Source organism: Onychostoma macrolepis, chromosome 02, assembly GCF_012432095.1.
Source record: "Onychostoma macrolepis isolate SWU-2019 chromosome 02, ASM1243209v1, whole genome shotgun sequence".
Taxonomy (NCBI): Eukaryota; Metazoa; Chordata; class Actinopteri; order Cypriniformes; family Cyprinidae; genus Onychostoma; species Onychostoma macrolepis.
The window spans coordinates 6,619,796-6,636,816 of NC_081156.1; the positions used below are offsets into that span (position 1 = coordinate 6,619,796).

General features: G+C 37.1%; 2 protein-coding genes, 1 long non-coding RNA gene and 1 pseudogene across 6 annotated transcripts in view; 1 reads left to right on the forward strand and 3 right to left on the reverse strand.

Moving 5' to 3' along the window:
• Positions 1-4,354, reverse strand: part of greb1l (GREB1 like retinoic acid receptor coactivator) — a 61,376-nt gene extending 57,022 nt beyond the window's left edge. Inside the window, exon 1 of one of the 2 annotated variants that reach the window (XM_058755869.1) lies at positions 4,228-4,354. The gene's annotated coding sequence lies outside the window, so the exon portion shown is untranslated. The remainder of the gene's footprint in view (positions 1-4,227) is intronic. The other variant, XM_058755896.1, reaches the window with a different exon arrangement.
• A 1,179-nt stretch (positions 4,355-5,533) lies between these two features.
• On the reverse strand, positions 5,534-8,078 carry LOC131521821 (tripartite motif-containing protein 16-like; annotated as a pseudogene).
• A 1,458-nt stretch (positions 8,079-9,536) lies between these two features.
• On the reverse strand, positions 9,537-16,539 carry LOC131550930 (tripartite motif-containing protein 16-like). Its single transcript, XM_058793460.1, has 6 exons — positions 15,985-16,539; positions 13,488-13,583; positions 13,164-13,397; positions 12,337-12,496; positions 12,143-12,202; positions 9,537-11,780 (listed from the first exon to the last, which is right to left on the reverse strand). Exons 1-6 carry the CDS (start codon positions 16,537-16,539, stop codon positions 11,269-11,271), a joined length of 1,617 nt encoding a protein of 538 aa, XP_058649443.1. The 3' UTR covers positions 9,537-11,268.
• LOC131550939 (uncharacterized) lies at positions 12,540-16,592 on the forward strand. Of its 3 annotated transcripts, none has more exons than XR_009273669.1 (5): positions 12,540-12,998; positions 13,155-13,454; positions 16,011-16,176; positions 16,265-16,298; positions 16,460-16,592. It is a non-coding gene; the product is annotated as an uncharacterized LOC131550939 (long non-coding RNA). The 3 variants fall into 3 exon arrangements; XR_009273671.1 differs by having other exon boundaries at positions 12,542-12,998; positions 16,118-16,176; XR_009273670.1 differs by having other exon boundaries at positions 16,118-16,298.
• The last annotated feature ends 429 nt before the right edge of the window (positions 16,593-17,021 follow it).

Consider the following 17,021-nt stretch of genomic DNA (forward strand, 5'->3'; position numbering starts at 1 on the left):
AGCTATGTGAAAATAGTTAGTGCTGGACTTAATAGTGTTTTGAATATCTACAACATATTCACAATGATTCATTAGAATCTGTTCAACTCAGTTTTAGTGAACTGATTCAAAACCCTGATTCAAGGTAATATACATATATAGTTGTGTATAGATAATATGATGATGCATAAAAATGGAAAAATATCCAATATTATTAATCCTTGTGTTCATTTATTGAAAAAGTATTTAAAAAAGGATTATTTTAACTAGAATTATACTTGTATGCATTTAGTCGACTTGCATTTAGAAAATCAATCATTCATTTTTTGTTACTGATCTTACTGTTAATTATCCAGTTGTGGGTGCTTCATTTTTTTACATTTCTTTTGACCTCATAATTTTTAATCAAAATGTCAAACTTGATCTTCTGGTTAAATGTCAAACTTTCTGGCTCCGTCCAATGAACAATGTCGGATTGAACCAAGACCCCGCCCTACATTTGGTGTAACTTTTGCTTCCTTTTGGGAACCCCCCCCCCAAAAAACACCATTTAAATGTCATTTCAGAGTAAAAGTATATATACTGATACTGAGTATCGTCAGAAATAATCTAGTATTGTGAAAGGGCTTAAAAATATCAAGAGTTGTTAATTAATTATTTTCTAGCTCAGCGGCCAAACAATAGTTGAATCAGAACCTTGACTCCTGGAAAGCAGCACTGCTTTTGTAACATCTCCTCCATCCCTTTAAATAAAAGGGAAGCCAGTCAGTCAAAACCTCTTTCATGAGACAGACAGAAGCAGAAAGAGATGTCTCCTTAGACACTACGTGAAGACTGGCCAATGGTGGCAATGTAACAGAGGCTATTCTTATCTCCTCCAGATTAACTTCCAATTGTTTTTGGCAAACAAAGGCTGCATCTTAGGAAACCACCCCCTAAAGGTCCAGATGGTCACCGTCCAAGACCCCTGACCTAAAGGCTCCGCCAGGGGACACAACTGCACATGCCTCCAGCTCTGAAAGGCCACCCAACAAACCTCGTCTTTTCAGCCAATCAAACAAGGACTCACACTTTTTCATAAGCTCTAAGCTCGTGCTGATAAAGTGGCAGCTTAGCCAGTTGGTCTGGCTTTCTAATCACCCCAGGGTGGTAAATTAGAAGCAGGAGGAACCAGATTGAATTACCACTAAAGTCTGATTGCATTGAGAGTGTATAACTTAATACCAGACTAATGCCATCTTGATTAAAACCTGACCTCACTTGAGCCTTGGTTCCTCACATGGTTTTTTTCTTTAACTGACCAAAACATCTCAGAGAGGCCAGCCTAAAGTAGCTTGCATGCTGCGGATTGTAAAGGACTATTCTTTATATAGCTGTTTGGGAACGAATCTTATGAATTTGAAATAAAATGACCACTTTAACAGAAAGTAGCTTTTAAAATAATTTGACTCAAAAATGGCCTCAGTATAAAAACCAATAAAGCAGTCAATTGTGCTTAAAGTGAACATTTGCTTTCTTAAATGGTGTAGTCATCATAATGTTTAAATGTGTATGACTTTTTCTTCTCCAGAACACAGAAGAAGAAAGAAAGTCCCACAGGTTTGCAATGACATGAACACAACTTTGCCAATTTTCAATCAGCTTTCTATTGTGACATATGTCGGTAGTATATGTAAATGAACAATGTCTTTCTCCATGTTGCCTGCACTAGATTTATTTGCCAGAAAAAAGTCTGTCAGGTGATGCAAACATGAAAATGAAGTAATGATGTTGAATATTCAGCTTTGCATCAGGAATAAAGCACCAAATTTAAATTAAAAATTTAATTAAAATTTAAATAAAATAAATAAAATAAAAAATAATTAATTAATTAAATTAATTAATTAATTTAATTAATTTAAATTAAAAAATTTAAAAAATATTAATATGGAAATCAGTTATTTTAAATTGTAACAATACTTCACAATATTAGTGTTTTTGATCAAATAAATAGGTGAGAATAAGACACTTTTTTAAAAACCTTGGAGTGTATATAGTGCACACTAATAAGTACGCATTAAGAAGAAAAGGTCAATTTTGACATCATGCAGATTTTTATACACTCTGATCTGATTGTGAACTAAAAAAAGCTTCTATCTATTCTATGTAATCATTCTTTAAGCTGTAATAACTTGCTTTTTTACTGCCGTCAACCCTTCAACCACTTGTGATATAGGAACCACTTTTCATCAATTAATTCCCAATGGCCTAAATCTTACATATCATTTTTTCTTCATTGAACATCTTTTTTACTCTAAAATATCACATTTGGTTACACATGTTGTTTCATGCAAAAGTTACTTATTTTATTGTATTCCATCATAGTTTTCAGCTAGGTCATCAAAAAATTGGATTTTTCTTCAACTTGACTTCATAAAGAAGACCAATGTCAACTGCATGATAGCACCAACAGCTAACCGTTTGCCATTTTTTCTGAGGTGTACTTTCAGCTTCATTATCAAATGCATGTTTGGGAGTCCAGCTTTCTCATAGCTGGCTTTTGACTTAGGCTCCGAAGTGTCTGTGACCTCTAAGGCCACTGAGCAGAAATGTTCAGGGGGTGGGAAAGAATGAGGCCGTGAGGACACAGGAATGTGACCAAAACATTGCCTTTAAACCTTCAGGTCATGGGACCTTGAAGGACATCAGATGAATGTCCAGTTTAGATGGGAATGTGGTCAAGATAGACTGGTTTATACGCGTTGAACCAGGAATGCAACCTATAGATTCCCTGAGGATCACCGACTGAATATTACACTTTAAAACCTTTATTTATAAGATATAATTCAGTTCATGACTTTATCTAGTAACAGCTAGTAACAGAGACGCTCAGTCAGATCAAACTCAAAACCAGATCCAATCCAAAATGATTCTGAATCTAGTGATAAAGGATTTAACAGAAAGACCATTATCAGTGCTGTGTTGCAAAACCTCAAACAAGAGAACATTTCAAAAAGTGAAAGCAGTACCGGTGTAATATGATCTATTTTAAACCATATATAAAATCTATAGTAAAATCTATTTTAAACAATATATACTAATTATTTTATAATAATAATTCTGCTTATGATTCGTTTTATGGCCTCATATTAAATAGCACAAATACATGAAGTAGGCTAATTGGACAAAAATCTAAAAACGGATTAACAATTGTCAGTTTTTTTTGATGAAATGGTGACCAGTCACAACAAAATACACTCAAAAAAGGGAGTTTTTGTGGCAATGCAGTATAAGAACCATTTGAAAAAAGAATCAAAAAGACATCTTTTTTTTTTTCTTAGTGTGAAAAATATTTTAATAATTCGAATAATGTTTTTTCCACTATAATGACCCTTTTTGTGTAATGGGAAAGTTCAATGAATGTTAAAGGTTCTTCATGGAACCGTCGATGCTAATAATCAACCTTTATTTTTGAGAATATGAAGTTTGACCTAAAATCTTGGAGTTAAAAAAGAAATTATGTCCATTTTTGTCAACCTGATTCTTTAGTTTTACAGCTTTCAACAGTCTTAAAAAAGGGAAAGTAATTACAGACAATAATTTTTAAAAACGTATTCCCCATCTTAGAATGATTTGTTTTACTATTATATATATATAAAAAAAAAAAAGACATTCCCAGTTGAAACTCACCCATGACAGCTGCGAAGTATTTATAAACACATCAAATGTCCAGCGAACAGCGTCGCGTACTAGTATGATGATAATTTATGCTTTTGAGTTTATTTTAGACTATTTATTTTCTACAGCAACTTTATGACCCCCAGTGTGGTTTAATCTGACACATGACCCCAAAACACATGATCGTTTTATAAACTGTGCGTTATTTCACTCACATTAAGATTATTTCATTGAGAAAGCATACAAGTTTAACAACATTAAAAGCATTTGACTAAAGTTTGCGTTAGCTTGTATTAATTTTTATCTTTTCAAATTTCGGTCCTGAGAGCATCTATAGGCTACAGTAAGTGTTTTCAGATAGACATGATGCTGATTAAGTTAGACATATGATATGCTATCAACCTTCATTGCTTGTAAATATATTGCGTAATTTTAGTAAACCAAGCTTAGAAATAAGAGTCAAGCTGTCAATCCGTTGCCTAAGAATGAAGCAAACTCAACCGGTTTGGCATCAATCCTGACTCAAACTTGACCAAATATGCATCACGCACAGAAAATTTGAATACAGTTTTTGAATATGTGATAACTTACCGAATTCTGTGAGCAGATGAGCGGTTTCTTCTTTCTTCTTCTTTCTCTTCTACAGTTTGTCTCTCTCGCGCTGACTGACCGCCGCTGCTGCGAGCTCGTGACGTCGCGAGCACTGACTGTATGTTCTTCTGTCACGCACCATTTGTTTCCAGTCTGTATATACCTGCCCAAAACATCCAGCTCCGTGGAATAAACAAGGACAAACTGTTCATTTGTGAACTAAGCTTTACTTGGAAATGTGAAAAATAAATACGATGCATTAAAAAAATAAAAAATAAAATTCATGAGAGTGGACAAATTCTGGTGGTTTTGTGTTTTTTATATTTATTTCTCAACTAATATGCTACTTATATTTATAGCTTTTTCTAATTGCCTTTAATTACAAATAAAATCAGCCATAAACCGCTGGGTTGCACTTTATTTTACAGTTGGCATGCACTTACGTGTGCTAGTGTACTTATACTGGGCAATATAAGGTAATTACATGGGTTAAGGTTAGGTTCATGTTATTACCCAGTTAGTGTAATTAATATAATAAATACATGGTGTGTGCATGCGGAACAGGACAGAACAGGAATAAAGTGCTACCAATCTCACCCAGATACACTGAAATACTGTGAACACTTCTACTGATTTAAAGTAAATAATAACCTTGAAAAATAAAACACACACACACACACACACACACACACACACACAGCCTATATATATTAGTGATGTCAAATGATTAATCGCATCCAAAATAAAAGTTTTTGGTTACATAATATATATGTGTACTTTGTATATTTATTATGTATGTAAAAATATACACACATACAGTAATATATGTACATAAAGTAATAACACATACAGTCAATATATGCCTCAAACAACAGCCTCAGATTCCAGATTTTCATATAGGCTATAGTTGTATCTCAGCCAAATATTGTCCTATCCTAACAAACCATACATCAATGGAAAGCTTATTTATTCAGATAATGTATAAATCTCAATTTTGTGGTCCAGGGTCACATATATCATTAATTAGGTGGACGGTAAGATCGTTCATACAGACGGGAATACAGCGCTCCCTACTGGAAGTTCAGATTCAGGTTTACATGCTTTCTTTCAGAAACTGCATGAACTATTAAAAGTTCTTTATTTTATTATATGATTTTAGTATCTGTAAAGAAATATTTTTAATTTCTGTGTCATCCAGAAAATATATAATTAATAATACTCAACTTTCCCCTGTACTTCAATCATATATACAAAAGACTCGAAAAGATACTTTTTCTCCCGATCCAACACATGAACAATATCTCATCTACATTGTTAGATGACACAGTTTTACTGATGATCCACTACTAAACCCAAACCCAGGATAGAGAGGCTCAGTGAATGTGGTCTGGATTCTGTGGATGAAGCTCATTGTGTCAGAGACGCTGTAGAAGGACAGGATTCCTACACTGTGATCAACATACACTCCTATTCTAGCGGATCTGGAGGACACAGGGAGCTCAGTCTTTATGTTATTTTACATGAATGAATATTTAGAAGGAAAGCAGTACAAACCAAAGGACTTATTATTCCATCCAAATATAGACTCATTAAACAACCCCTTCCTGCTGATGCTCTTATATGACACTGCTATAAATACACCATCACTCCCACTCCACTCAACCTCCCAATAACAGCGTCCACACACACTCTCTCTACACAACACCTGCACACAATCTTCAAATCTGTCTGGATGAGCAGGATAATGCTGGGGTGTGTTAGTATGAGTCGCTATTCTGTTTTCTTCAGACAAATGGAGAAAACGATTCACTGTGTTTGAATCCAGAGTGAGCTGGCAGGAATCTAATGGAGATAAAACACAATTAATTATTATTGTTAGTTTGTGACTGTGAATGCATACTGCTTTTTAAGTGCATGAGACTGTTCTTTGGGTAGACATTACATTGCTCATAATTTTAAATGACTAAATACATAGCAAATTTTTTATTTAAAATGTAAATATGCAGAAAGTGTTCTGTGAGGGTTATATTTAGGGATGGGTTTGAGGTTAAAGGCTAGAAAATATCATTACCTCATTATAAATGGAAAGTCCTCATAATGATAGGTGTACCAGCATGTGTGTGTGTGTGCGTATGCTTTAATGCCTTACACTGAAGGAACTGTTCCCTAGTCTTGGGTTCATTAGTGGGAGTTGTTTCAATGCATGTTACTATGTAAAAAAACAGACATAATTACTACAATTTCCATGTAAAATGTGTAATTTAACATGCTTTCTGATATTTCTACATATATATTAGATAAATATATTAGATTAATTTCTAAAAGAATTAGCAAAAATGAATATCTGCTATAGATGCTTTACCTCTGTCAGAGATCCTTTCTATTTCTTTACAGAAACCCTCTAGTTTTTCGCTGTCAGACACCCATCACAATCAGCTCTTACTGCTGCCTCACAGCCTGAAAGACACGGTGAGCTTCAACGGGAATGAAGGTCAAACTCACCTTATGAGACTTCACAGCATCTCTCAGCTCCTGGAGCTGATTCTGTCTCTCCTGAATTCCCTGCTGGAACTTTCTTTGTGTTTCTACCAAAAGCTTCTGTAGGAAAACAAAAAGGCTGTACAAGTCAAACACCAAATCAGTATGTAAATAAATTGTAATAGTAGTCAACTTTCACAACAGCGATGTTGTAATGCATTATTTATGTAACCTTACCACTAGCATTTATCATTAGCAAATCAGTGTCTGATTTCAGTTCGTACCTGTTACTCTGTCTTTTCTGCTTCAGCTGTTACAGTGTCATGGTTTTTATGTCCATCCATTAAACACGGAAAAACAGATGAATTGCTGGTCAGTACGACAATAGATTTCCAGCTGTTTGTTGTGTTTTGGGCAGATCATCTCATGGAGTCGTCTAATGGGATCCATCAGATTGTGTCTCCTGTCTTTAAAGAGGTTCTCATGTTCTTCAAGATGACTTTGACAGTAAGAGCTCAGACACTCCACACAGGACTTGACCGCTTTGTGTTTCTTCCCAGTACAGACGTCACACTCCACATCTCCAGGTTCAGCTGTTTGTAAGTCAGTCGTCTTCAGTTTCTCCACCATCTCAGCGATTATAACATTCTTACATAAAGCAGGTCTTGAAGTGAAGCTGTGTCTGCACTGAGGGCATCTGTAGACTCTCTTCTGTTTCCAGCAGTCTGTAATACAGCTCATACAGTAACTGTGTCCACAGGGAATGGTCACTGGATCCTTCAGCAGATCCAGACACACTGAGCAGCTGAACTGGTCCAGAGAGAAACTGGCTTCTGCCATTTCGCTGCATGTACACACAAATAGAGACGCGCATAGGACAGCTTGACGACGCTTAAGTTTCAGTTTCCTCATCAGTTAATAAGTAATGTAATGCTTGGTTCTGTGTTTGGTAATGTGTGCAGAACATATGTTTATAAGGTGTGGCTTGCCACAAATGGTTTGAATTTATAAAAAAAAAAAAAAAACATTTCTGGGTAAAAAATTAAATAAAACCCTCGTCTAGACTACAAACATAAGCCATGTCAGTATACGATGCTACTACGATATGATGCTACTGAATGGAAGTGAGAAGAGAGAGAGCAGGCAGGTCTGAGATGGCCTCCATAGCCATGACAGGGAGAAAAGTTGGCTCAGGAGTAATCTTTTTGACCATGACAGAGTGACCAGGCTGTTTTGGGTGGCCTGCATGCTCATGACTTGACTGGCAAGGACTCATGGAGGCAGAAACTGGCAGGGCCACTTAAATTCGAGACCACCGGGGTAGTCAAGGCTGAGATCGCTGAACAAAGGACATCTGGGACTACCAAAGCCAAGCTTACTAGTATCACCAGACTCAAGAACCACCGGTCTTGGGACCACTAGGAGTAGCAAAGTCCTGCAACAGTCTCAGCTGCAGGGGCGATCATGGCCATATCTGGGACGGCTGCAGCAAGATGAAACATGGGACTGTTCTTCCTCCTCTGATCGAGGGCTGGGATGACTGAAGGTGGAAGGTAAGTACAGTCAATTTGGGAGAACTCTGTGTATAGTGGAGATTCAGATTCTCCACAATGGTGGATGTAGTCCACAAAGTCCCAGAAAGTGAGCTTCCCCAGCCTTCCTATCTCCCAAGAGCTTAGATCAGGGGTGTCCAAACCTGTTCCTGTAAGGCCACTGTCCTGCGGTTTAGCCCCAACCTTAATTAAATACACCTGAACCAGCTAATCAATGTCTTTGGACTCACTTGAAACTTCTAGGCAAAGTGTGTTGGAGCTGGTTGAAGCTAAAATTTCCAGGAACTCGGCTCTTCGGGAGCAGTATGGGACACCCCTGGCTTAGGAGCTCTGTGAATGTTAACCAGTGTTGGGGAAAGTTACTTTTAAAAGTAATGCATTACAATATTGCGATACTCCCTAAAAAAGTAATTAATTACGTTACTTAGTTACTTTTTATAGAAAGTAATGCGTTACGTTACTTTTGCATTACCTTCGCATTACTTTTTAAATATGAGCAGGGCTTGATTGTTTTTAATATAAGAAGTTCTATTTATAGCAAATGTAAAAGCCCTTTCACACCAAAAAGTGTAATGAATAAACCTCAGGCTGAAGGAAAAGTAAATTCACGTTTGTACAGTAGAACGCAGGAGAAGGTGGTTCAACACTCTTCAGCAATAAAAACAAAACAAAACAATGAAGCACAATTGTTAGATTATCTAAAGTCATTTTTGCTTATTAGTATGGTTGAACTGGATCATCAAAGGTCAGCAGCAAAGACATTGGTTAATAAAATGAGATTAGATACATTTGTGTTATTTAACATTTAATTACTGCAGGTTTACGTCATATTCTGGGTTTGCATTTCACTGTTTTAATTCATTTTGATGAATACTAAATCTGTTTTTTTTTTCTATTTTGCGAATGGGATGAATTAATGCACGTTCACATTTAGTCTAGAACTACAGTCACATCATGTTCATACAGCGCACACAACTCCTCTGTACTTCCAATTTCTCCCAATATGGGGACAGGAGAGCTGTCAGTCAATAAATGGGAAAACAAAGTAACTGGCGTTACTTTTTTGAAAAAGTAACTCAGATATTTTCTTGTAAATTAAAAAGTAATGCGTTACTTTACTAGTTACTTGAAAAAAGTAATCTGATCACATAACTCGCGTTACTTGTAATGCGTTACCCCCAACACTGATGTTAACATTGTAGTCCAGGTCATCCACCACAGCAAAGAAGTCATAGTCAAAGTCTCCGATGTCATGAGACAAGACGGGTCGTCTGATCACTGAAAGATGGGAGGTGGGAAGAGTCCTCTAGTGGCCAGACTGCTGTGTCACATGCAGGGCTCAGGAAAGGGAGAGGACTCATTTACAGAATGCAGAAAGGCTTTTAATTGAATTTTAAAACTAAAAATGGCAACATAAGCTACCCTGAGAGTCCAGGCAGGATTGGAGCTCACATGGCACAGAAGGAAAGGACTTGGCAAAACACATTAATCCTGTATGTGTAATATTTTAACTGAAGCTAATTTCAGGCCTATGCATTTGATTAAGAATATTAACAAACATGGTAAAGCTTGCCTCTCATTTAACAAAGGTCAGTTTGGGAGCAGCAAGCTCATAATCTTTCAAGTATTTGAAGTATGCAATCAGCCGCTTCTCACTCTCTGCTGTCAGTTGAATTGCCATCCTTCCAACTCCCCAACTCCACCTTCATTTATGTTTCTTGCCTTATATAAACATCTACTACATCTTTTGAAGTTTAATTGACACCAGAACTCAAGCTGAAGCCACCTCCTTAAGCAGACAGCAAGCCAAATATGTGCAACCATAATAGCTCAAAGATTTTATGTATAAACAAACTTGTGAAACTGGTTTATGAGGAGAATGATTTGTGAGACCAAACATTTCCCATCATTCTCTGTGGCAGCACAATAATTTATAAAATGCAACAAGACATACATTACATACCTAATGTGCATATTTTACCTTTCTTTAACCAATGAATAAGCTCAATCAGGTTATTCTTAAATTGTGCAATACTGTGAAATAACTGTGTCATTAGACTTTTTTTTCTTCTTCAGTTTAGTATTATATACAGTATAAATGGCTTAAGGCGTTCTCCTTCAGACTTTTTTTTTAACACAGTGGAATGTTTTGAGGACTTTACAAAGTTGTAAACTGCTTTATTTTGGAAAATGAAAAAGAAATATGTTGCACTAAACAAAATAAAGATAATTCATGACAGAATGTCAGTGACTATCTTAATTATGGATGCAACTTCTTTTCAAGCGCACAAAGTATTTTGAATCAGGTAAACACAAAGTGATGCCAAATTAAGTCTAATAACTGTGATATATGCGGGAGGAAATGAAATACAATTGCCACTCATATAAACAGTGAGAGCGGCCACTGCTGGGGGTTTAGAATAAGATAACAGCAGAATCGCATGAACATATGTAACTACAAAAAATACATTAGCTTTAACATTATTAAAAGGTCTTAGTATCTTAATAGAGTATTTTTATATACAAGCCTGTGTCTTCCTGCAAAGTTCAGTAGCTAAGGCATTCTTCATTCGTATATCTATATGTGACCCTGGACCACAAAACCAGTCCTAAGTCGCTGGGGTATATTTGTAGCAATAGCCAAAAGTACATTGTATGGGTCAACATTACTGATTTTTCTTTTATGCCGAAAATCATTAGGACACTAAGTAAAGATCATGTTCCATGAAGATATTTTGTAAATTTCCTACCATAAATATATAAAAACTTAATTTTTGATTAGTAATATGCATTGCTAAGAACTTCATTTGAACAACTTTAAAGGTGATTTTTTTTGCACCCTCAGATTCCAGATTTTCAAATAGTTGTATCTCGGCCAAATATTGTCTGATCCTAACAAACATTTATTCAGCTTTCAAAAAATTGACCCTTATGACTCTTTTTGTGGTCCAGGGTCACATATGATACAAAGTTTTTACCCAGTATGTGAAGCTGACATATGCAGAATCTCTCATATACACAGTTTTACTGATGATCCACTACTAAACCCAAACCCAGGATAGAGAGGCTCAGTGAATGTGGTCTGGATTCTGTGGATGAGGCTCATTGTGTCAGAGACGCTGTAGAAGGACAGGATTCCTACACTGTGATCAACATACACTCCTATTCTAGCGGATCTGGAGGACACAGGGAGCTCAGTCTTTATGTTATTGTGCCTGAATATGTAACTGGAGGAAGAGCAGAACAAACTCCAGGACTGATTATTAAATCCAAACAATTGCTTCCTGCTGATGTTCTTGTATGACACTGATATACACCCACTTTTTCTCCCACTCCACTCAACCTCCCAATAACAGCGTCCACACACACTCTCTCTACACAACACCTGCACAGAGCCATCAAATCTGTCTGGATGAGCAGGATAATGCTGGGGTGTGTTGGTGCAAGTAACCACACTGTTCTCTTCAGACAGGCGGAGGAATCGATTCATTGTGTTTGAATCCAGAGTGAGCTGACGGGAATCTAATCGAGATAAAACACAATTAGGTTAATGTTTGTTTGTTTGTTTGTTTGTGAATGTGTGTGTAATTTATGTTGTAGAGCAAAACATCCAAGTATCGCCAGTTTATATTTACCACAGACATTTATTTTACTCATAAATTACAAAACCCCATTATTTTCAAAAAGAAGCCTGGGCATTCTGCCTAGAAGAAATTAAAAGTTACATGGGTTTGCAACAACATGAGGATGAGTAAATAGTAACAGTAAATGGTACAATTTTGAATGTTTTGCTCCTGTTCGACAGTTTGTTAAAATATAAACCTTTGGATAATGTGCCTTTTGTATGTGCACAGTATGTGTGTGTGTGCTTTATAATTCCTTACACTGAAGGAACTGTTCCCTGGTCCTCATTGGTTTATTGGTGTTCATATCAATGCATGTTACTATAGAAAACAGACAAAATTAGCACAATTTCCATGTAAAAAAAAAAGAAGAGTATATTTAAGTATGATGTACTTCTTGCATGATGCCAGACTTATTTTTGAGAGTAAATAAATGTCTGCTACAGATACTTTACCTCTATCAAAGATATTTTCTACCTCTTCTTTACAGAAACCCTCTAGTTTTTCCTTCATTCGAGAGACTAAATTTGCCACATCATGAAAAGGGATGAAAGAACTGACAGTGATGCTGCATAAGTCTGTAGATTCAGGAGGTGCAGTGATGTACTGGAACATCTACAGAAATATCATAAAAAAAATAAAGATACTGGATCACATTCACTATGTATGTGTACACACAAATTCATGCATGAAATCCGAGTATGAATGTTTTCACCATCATGATTCTATCAAAGCAGGAGTGCCCATGACAGCCACCAGAGGGTACTCCACACAGATCATTGCCTACAGCCTTTGCTCTGTCTATCAGGTCTCATTGTTTCCAGCTGTGTCATAAGCCTTGTTAGTTCCCTTATTTATACACTGTTTACTTAGCATTGGGTGCTGTAGTATTGCACTGTGTTTCTGTGTGGGCTTTGCTGACATCTGCTTTTTATAATACCCTGTGCTGGTGCTCTGTCTTATGTGACTCTTATTTAAAGCTGCATTTGGATCTTTCGCAAAGTCCCAGAATATTCTGTCATGGATTCACCAAAAAAATTCATAATTTTAAAATGTAAAATTCTAATTTGTAATGTAGGAACAACTGAAATCCCAAGTATGTAAAAGCATGATCATGGTAAGATTATAATCATATTTGCAGGAGTAGTGTGTTGTTTAGGTGGACCTTTTTCTCCTGCATGTAAAAATATGAAATAGTCCACATAATTATTAGTGAATGAGACCAAGTTTACTTGGAACAAAGAAAAGACTCACCACCGTTGTTTTGTTTCAGTTCTGTTACCTGCAGGAAATGGACGTGATCATCTGTTTGTAAAAGTTGCTCCAGCTCAGCATCTCTCCACTTCAGATCATCAATGTCTTGTTGTAGTCGCAGCAAGAGTCCTTCAGCTCGACTCACTGCAGCCTCTTCCTGAGCTCTGATCAACTGAACCACCTGAGAGCGGCTTCTCTCAATGGAGCGGGTGAGCTGAGTAAAGCTCCTCTCGGTGTCGTCCACTGCTGCTTGTGCAGAGCGCTGTCAGACACCCATCACAATCAGCTCTTACTGCTGCCTCACAGCCTGAAAGACACGGTGAGCTTCAACAGGAATAAAGGTCAAACTCACCTTATGAGACTTCACAGCATCTCTCAGCTCCTGGAGCTGATTCTGTCTCCCCTGAATCCCCTGCTGGAACTTTCTTTGTGTTTCTACCAAAAGCTTCTGTAAGAAAACCAAAAGGCTGCATAATCTCAGACTCCAAATCAGTATGCAAGTAAATTTCTAATACTTTCATAATAATAATAATAATATGGGATTTTGCATATGGCGGCCCATAGAGCCACTTACAGGAAAGATATGAAATTTGGCACACAGAGAGAGGACAGTCTCAACTATACAAAAACAGCGATTTTTGGAGTCTCAAACTCAAACCCTTTAGCGCCACCAACAGCTCAAATTTGCACTCCCATTTATGCTAATAACTTTTGAACCGTAAGTGTAGAAACAATATTATTTGTTCTGATTCCTTGGCTCAAGATGATTCAACCGCACTCTGAGACATTTTTCGTCATTAAATTTCTGTCTGCTATTTAGAATTTTTTTTTTTTTTAAGGAAAAAGAAAAACTATATATTTTTTGGACTCCTCCTAAGCCGTTGCTCAGATTTTCATGCAAATCAGGTCATCTACAGACAAAAAAATGATGGAATCGAGTTGATTAGTCAAACGATTTTCATATAACGTTTTTGACGAAGAGCACGCAAAAATGGTTGTGAGACTATATCTCCACAACGCTTGGTGTATTGAGACCAAACTTTGTTTGTGTTATAATAACCATGACCTGAGAGTACCTGCATAGCTTTGGCACAGCACCACTTAGTGGTTGGGAGATGTGAAAATGGCTACGATGTACTGAGACATAGCGAGTGAAATGATATCCAATGTTCCCATGTTGGCCGCTATTGACGTTGGCCAGTTTGAACTTTGTAAAATGCTGTATTTTATGAATGCATTTGCATGTCCTTATGATATTTGGTATGTGCACAATGCCAAGAAGGTAATCAAAAAGATGCCAAACTGCATCTGAGGCTGTAATTCTGACATAGTCACACCAAACTTTGTGTGTCGTTGTCACCTCACACTGAACGCCACCTATTAGTCGAAAGTGATAAACCATTAAACTAGTGAATAAACTAGTTTAGAGCCCTGCACGGGCCTAATATTTAGGCCCTAGCCCGACCCGTGTCCGACAGCTCATCAGAATTCTCGGCCCGAGTCCGACCCGAGCCCGTCTTTTTTCCCCCCCTTCTCCCAAAACAGCTTATCTACTACCGTTTCAGCTATTAAAATAGTTCAGTTTTGTATGAAATGGCAAAGTGATTGTATTTCGTTTCGTTATTTTAAGTTAATTTAGAAAAACGTTTGGAGCATTTTTTTATTCGTTTAAATGTAAGTTTTTGTTTTTTAAAGTAACGACCAAGCGGCCAGCAGCAGACAACGAGTTGATATGTTTGATCAATTTAGCTTTCTCAAATCATCACGACTTCTCTAAAATTAAATCTATAATTATAAAACATCTCCACAATGTTAGTTTAAACGCTTGACCTAGATAAATGTGCACTGATGCATTTCCAGTAGTTTGTGCGGAGAGTGGAAGCTGAAGCGCGCTTTACAGGACATGGACGCGCCGAGCGATCGCTTGCATTGGAAACATTTCAAAATACACTGTCATTTTTGCTCATAAAGGTAAGAGTAAAAGGCTATGTTGTTCGGAACTGTAAAGGGTCTACTTTTATTTGTGTACACTCACAATATCAACAAAACGTGCTTTTGTAAAAAAAAAAAAAAAAAAAAAAGCAGTTTCGGATTTGAGCAAGCTGAGCGCTTCTGAAAAACCGAAACACAGCATATAGCCTACTTGCCTCACTGACTTGATAAATATAGTATCTATAGAAAGCTTTGAATTACTACTTTAAAACGAAATAATTCAAATCGAAAACAAAAACTCTTTCGTTATAAAATCCCTAAAGATGCATTTCTCTCTAAAGGCGCATCCAATGAGGAGATGGCGAGTCAGGATCATCATCAAATGCATGGCTGATCAAAAATGCAGCTTTTCCCGAAGCATTGGGAACTTTTTGTAACTCCACGCTCCAACTTCTCCCTGATGCTCTGCATGGTCACCTGTATGCTAATGTGTGCTTATGCGTTGCGTATTGCTTAGGCGATGTATAATATTTATAATATAATCAGTATTTAATACAGTAGCCATGTGTGCTCTGCGCGTATATGGGCACAATAAAAGGAGAGAAGCTAAATGAGCCCGAGTCCGACCCGAGCCCGATCTGTAAAAAAAAATATGGCCCGAGCCCAGCCCGAATGGACTCAGCGTGTCGGGCTCCGACGGGCTTGCAGACCTCTAAACTAGTTATGTTACTAGTGGTTTTATTTATGATTTGAGTAAAATCATCTTAAAATGTCTTTAATCATTGTTGCAGTTGTTCTGGTGCTCCGTGTCATTTTTACCTCCTCATTTTGCCTCTGTTGTGCTTGATTTTCCCCTTAATTGCTGCTTGCAGCTATATTTTAGCATTAGCACATTAGAGTCTAATTTCAGTTCGTACCTGTTTCTCTGTCTTTTCTGCTTCAGCTGTTACAGTGTCATGGTTTTTATGTTCGTCAATCAAACACGGAAAACAGATTAATTGCTGGTCAGTACGACAATAGATTTCCAGCTGTTTGTTGTGTTTTGGGCAGATCATCTCATGGAGTCGTCTAATGGGATCCATCAGATTGTGTCTCCTGTCTTTAAAGAGGTTCTCATGTTGTTCAAGATGACTTTGACAGTAAGAGCTCAGACACTCCACACAGGACTTGACCGCTTTGTGTTTCTTCCCAGTACAGACGTCACACTCCACATCTCCAGGTTCAGCTGTTTGTAAGTCAGTCGTCTTCAGTTTCTCCACCATCTCAGCGATTATAACATTCTTACATAAAGCAGGTCTTGAAGTGAAGCTGTGTCTGCACTGAGGGCATCTGTAGACTCTCTTCTGTTTCCAGCAGTCTGTAATACAGCTCATACAGTAACTGTGTCCACAGGGAATGGTCACTGGATCCTTCAGCAGATCCAGACACACTGAGCAGCTGAACTGGTCCAGAGAGAAACTGGCTTCTGCCATTTTAGTATATGTACATACAAACAGAGATGTGCATACGACAGCTTGACGACACCTAGGTGACACTCAGCTGACAAACTGAAATATTTCCTGGTTCTGTTTTAGTAAAGTGTGAAAAACAGGTATGTCTGCGTGGTTTGACTCCCTTATACATTAACACTGTAACACGACACTATATTTCACACTGGAACATTTACTTATACATTACATTTATAATATTCCATGCTATGTAACTGAAATGGTATGTGAGCATCTATTGTTAATGTATATATTATATAAGTGTATATATATATATATATATATGATGGGCCTTTTGTACTTCAGAGAAAAGTATGTAATTTTGTAATGTGGTGATAAAGTATAATTTTACCTCAGCCGGTTGGTTTGGTTCATGGCACTGTTGCCAGTAAGTTACTTTAATTAAGATTTACAGTAGCAAACTGTATTTGATTTATCAGTATACTACTGTAATTCGTTCATTTTAA

Coding starts and splice junctions, on each gene's coding strand:
- LOC131550930 (XM_058793460.1), bottom strand. CDS start 16,539: ATGGCAGAAGCCAGTTTCTCTCTGGACCAGTTCAGCTGCTCAGTGTGT. Junction 12,497..13,163: donor ATCACGTCCATTTCCTGCAG/GTAACAGAACTG, acceptor ATATTTCTGTAG/ATGTTCCAGTACATCACTGC. Junction 11,781..12,142: donor CAGGGAACAGTTCCTTCAGT/GTAAGGAATTAT, acceptor TATCTCGATTAG/ATTCCCGTCAGCTCACTCTG.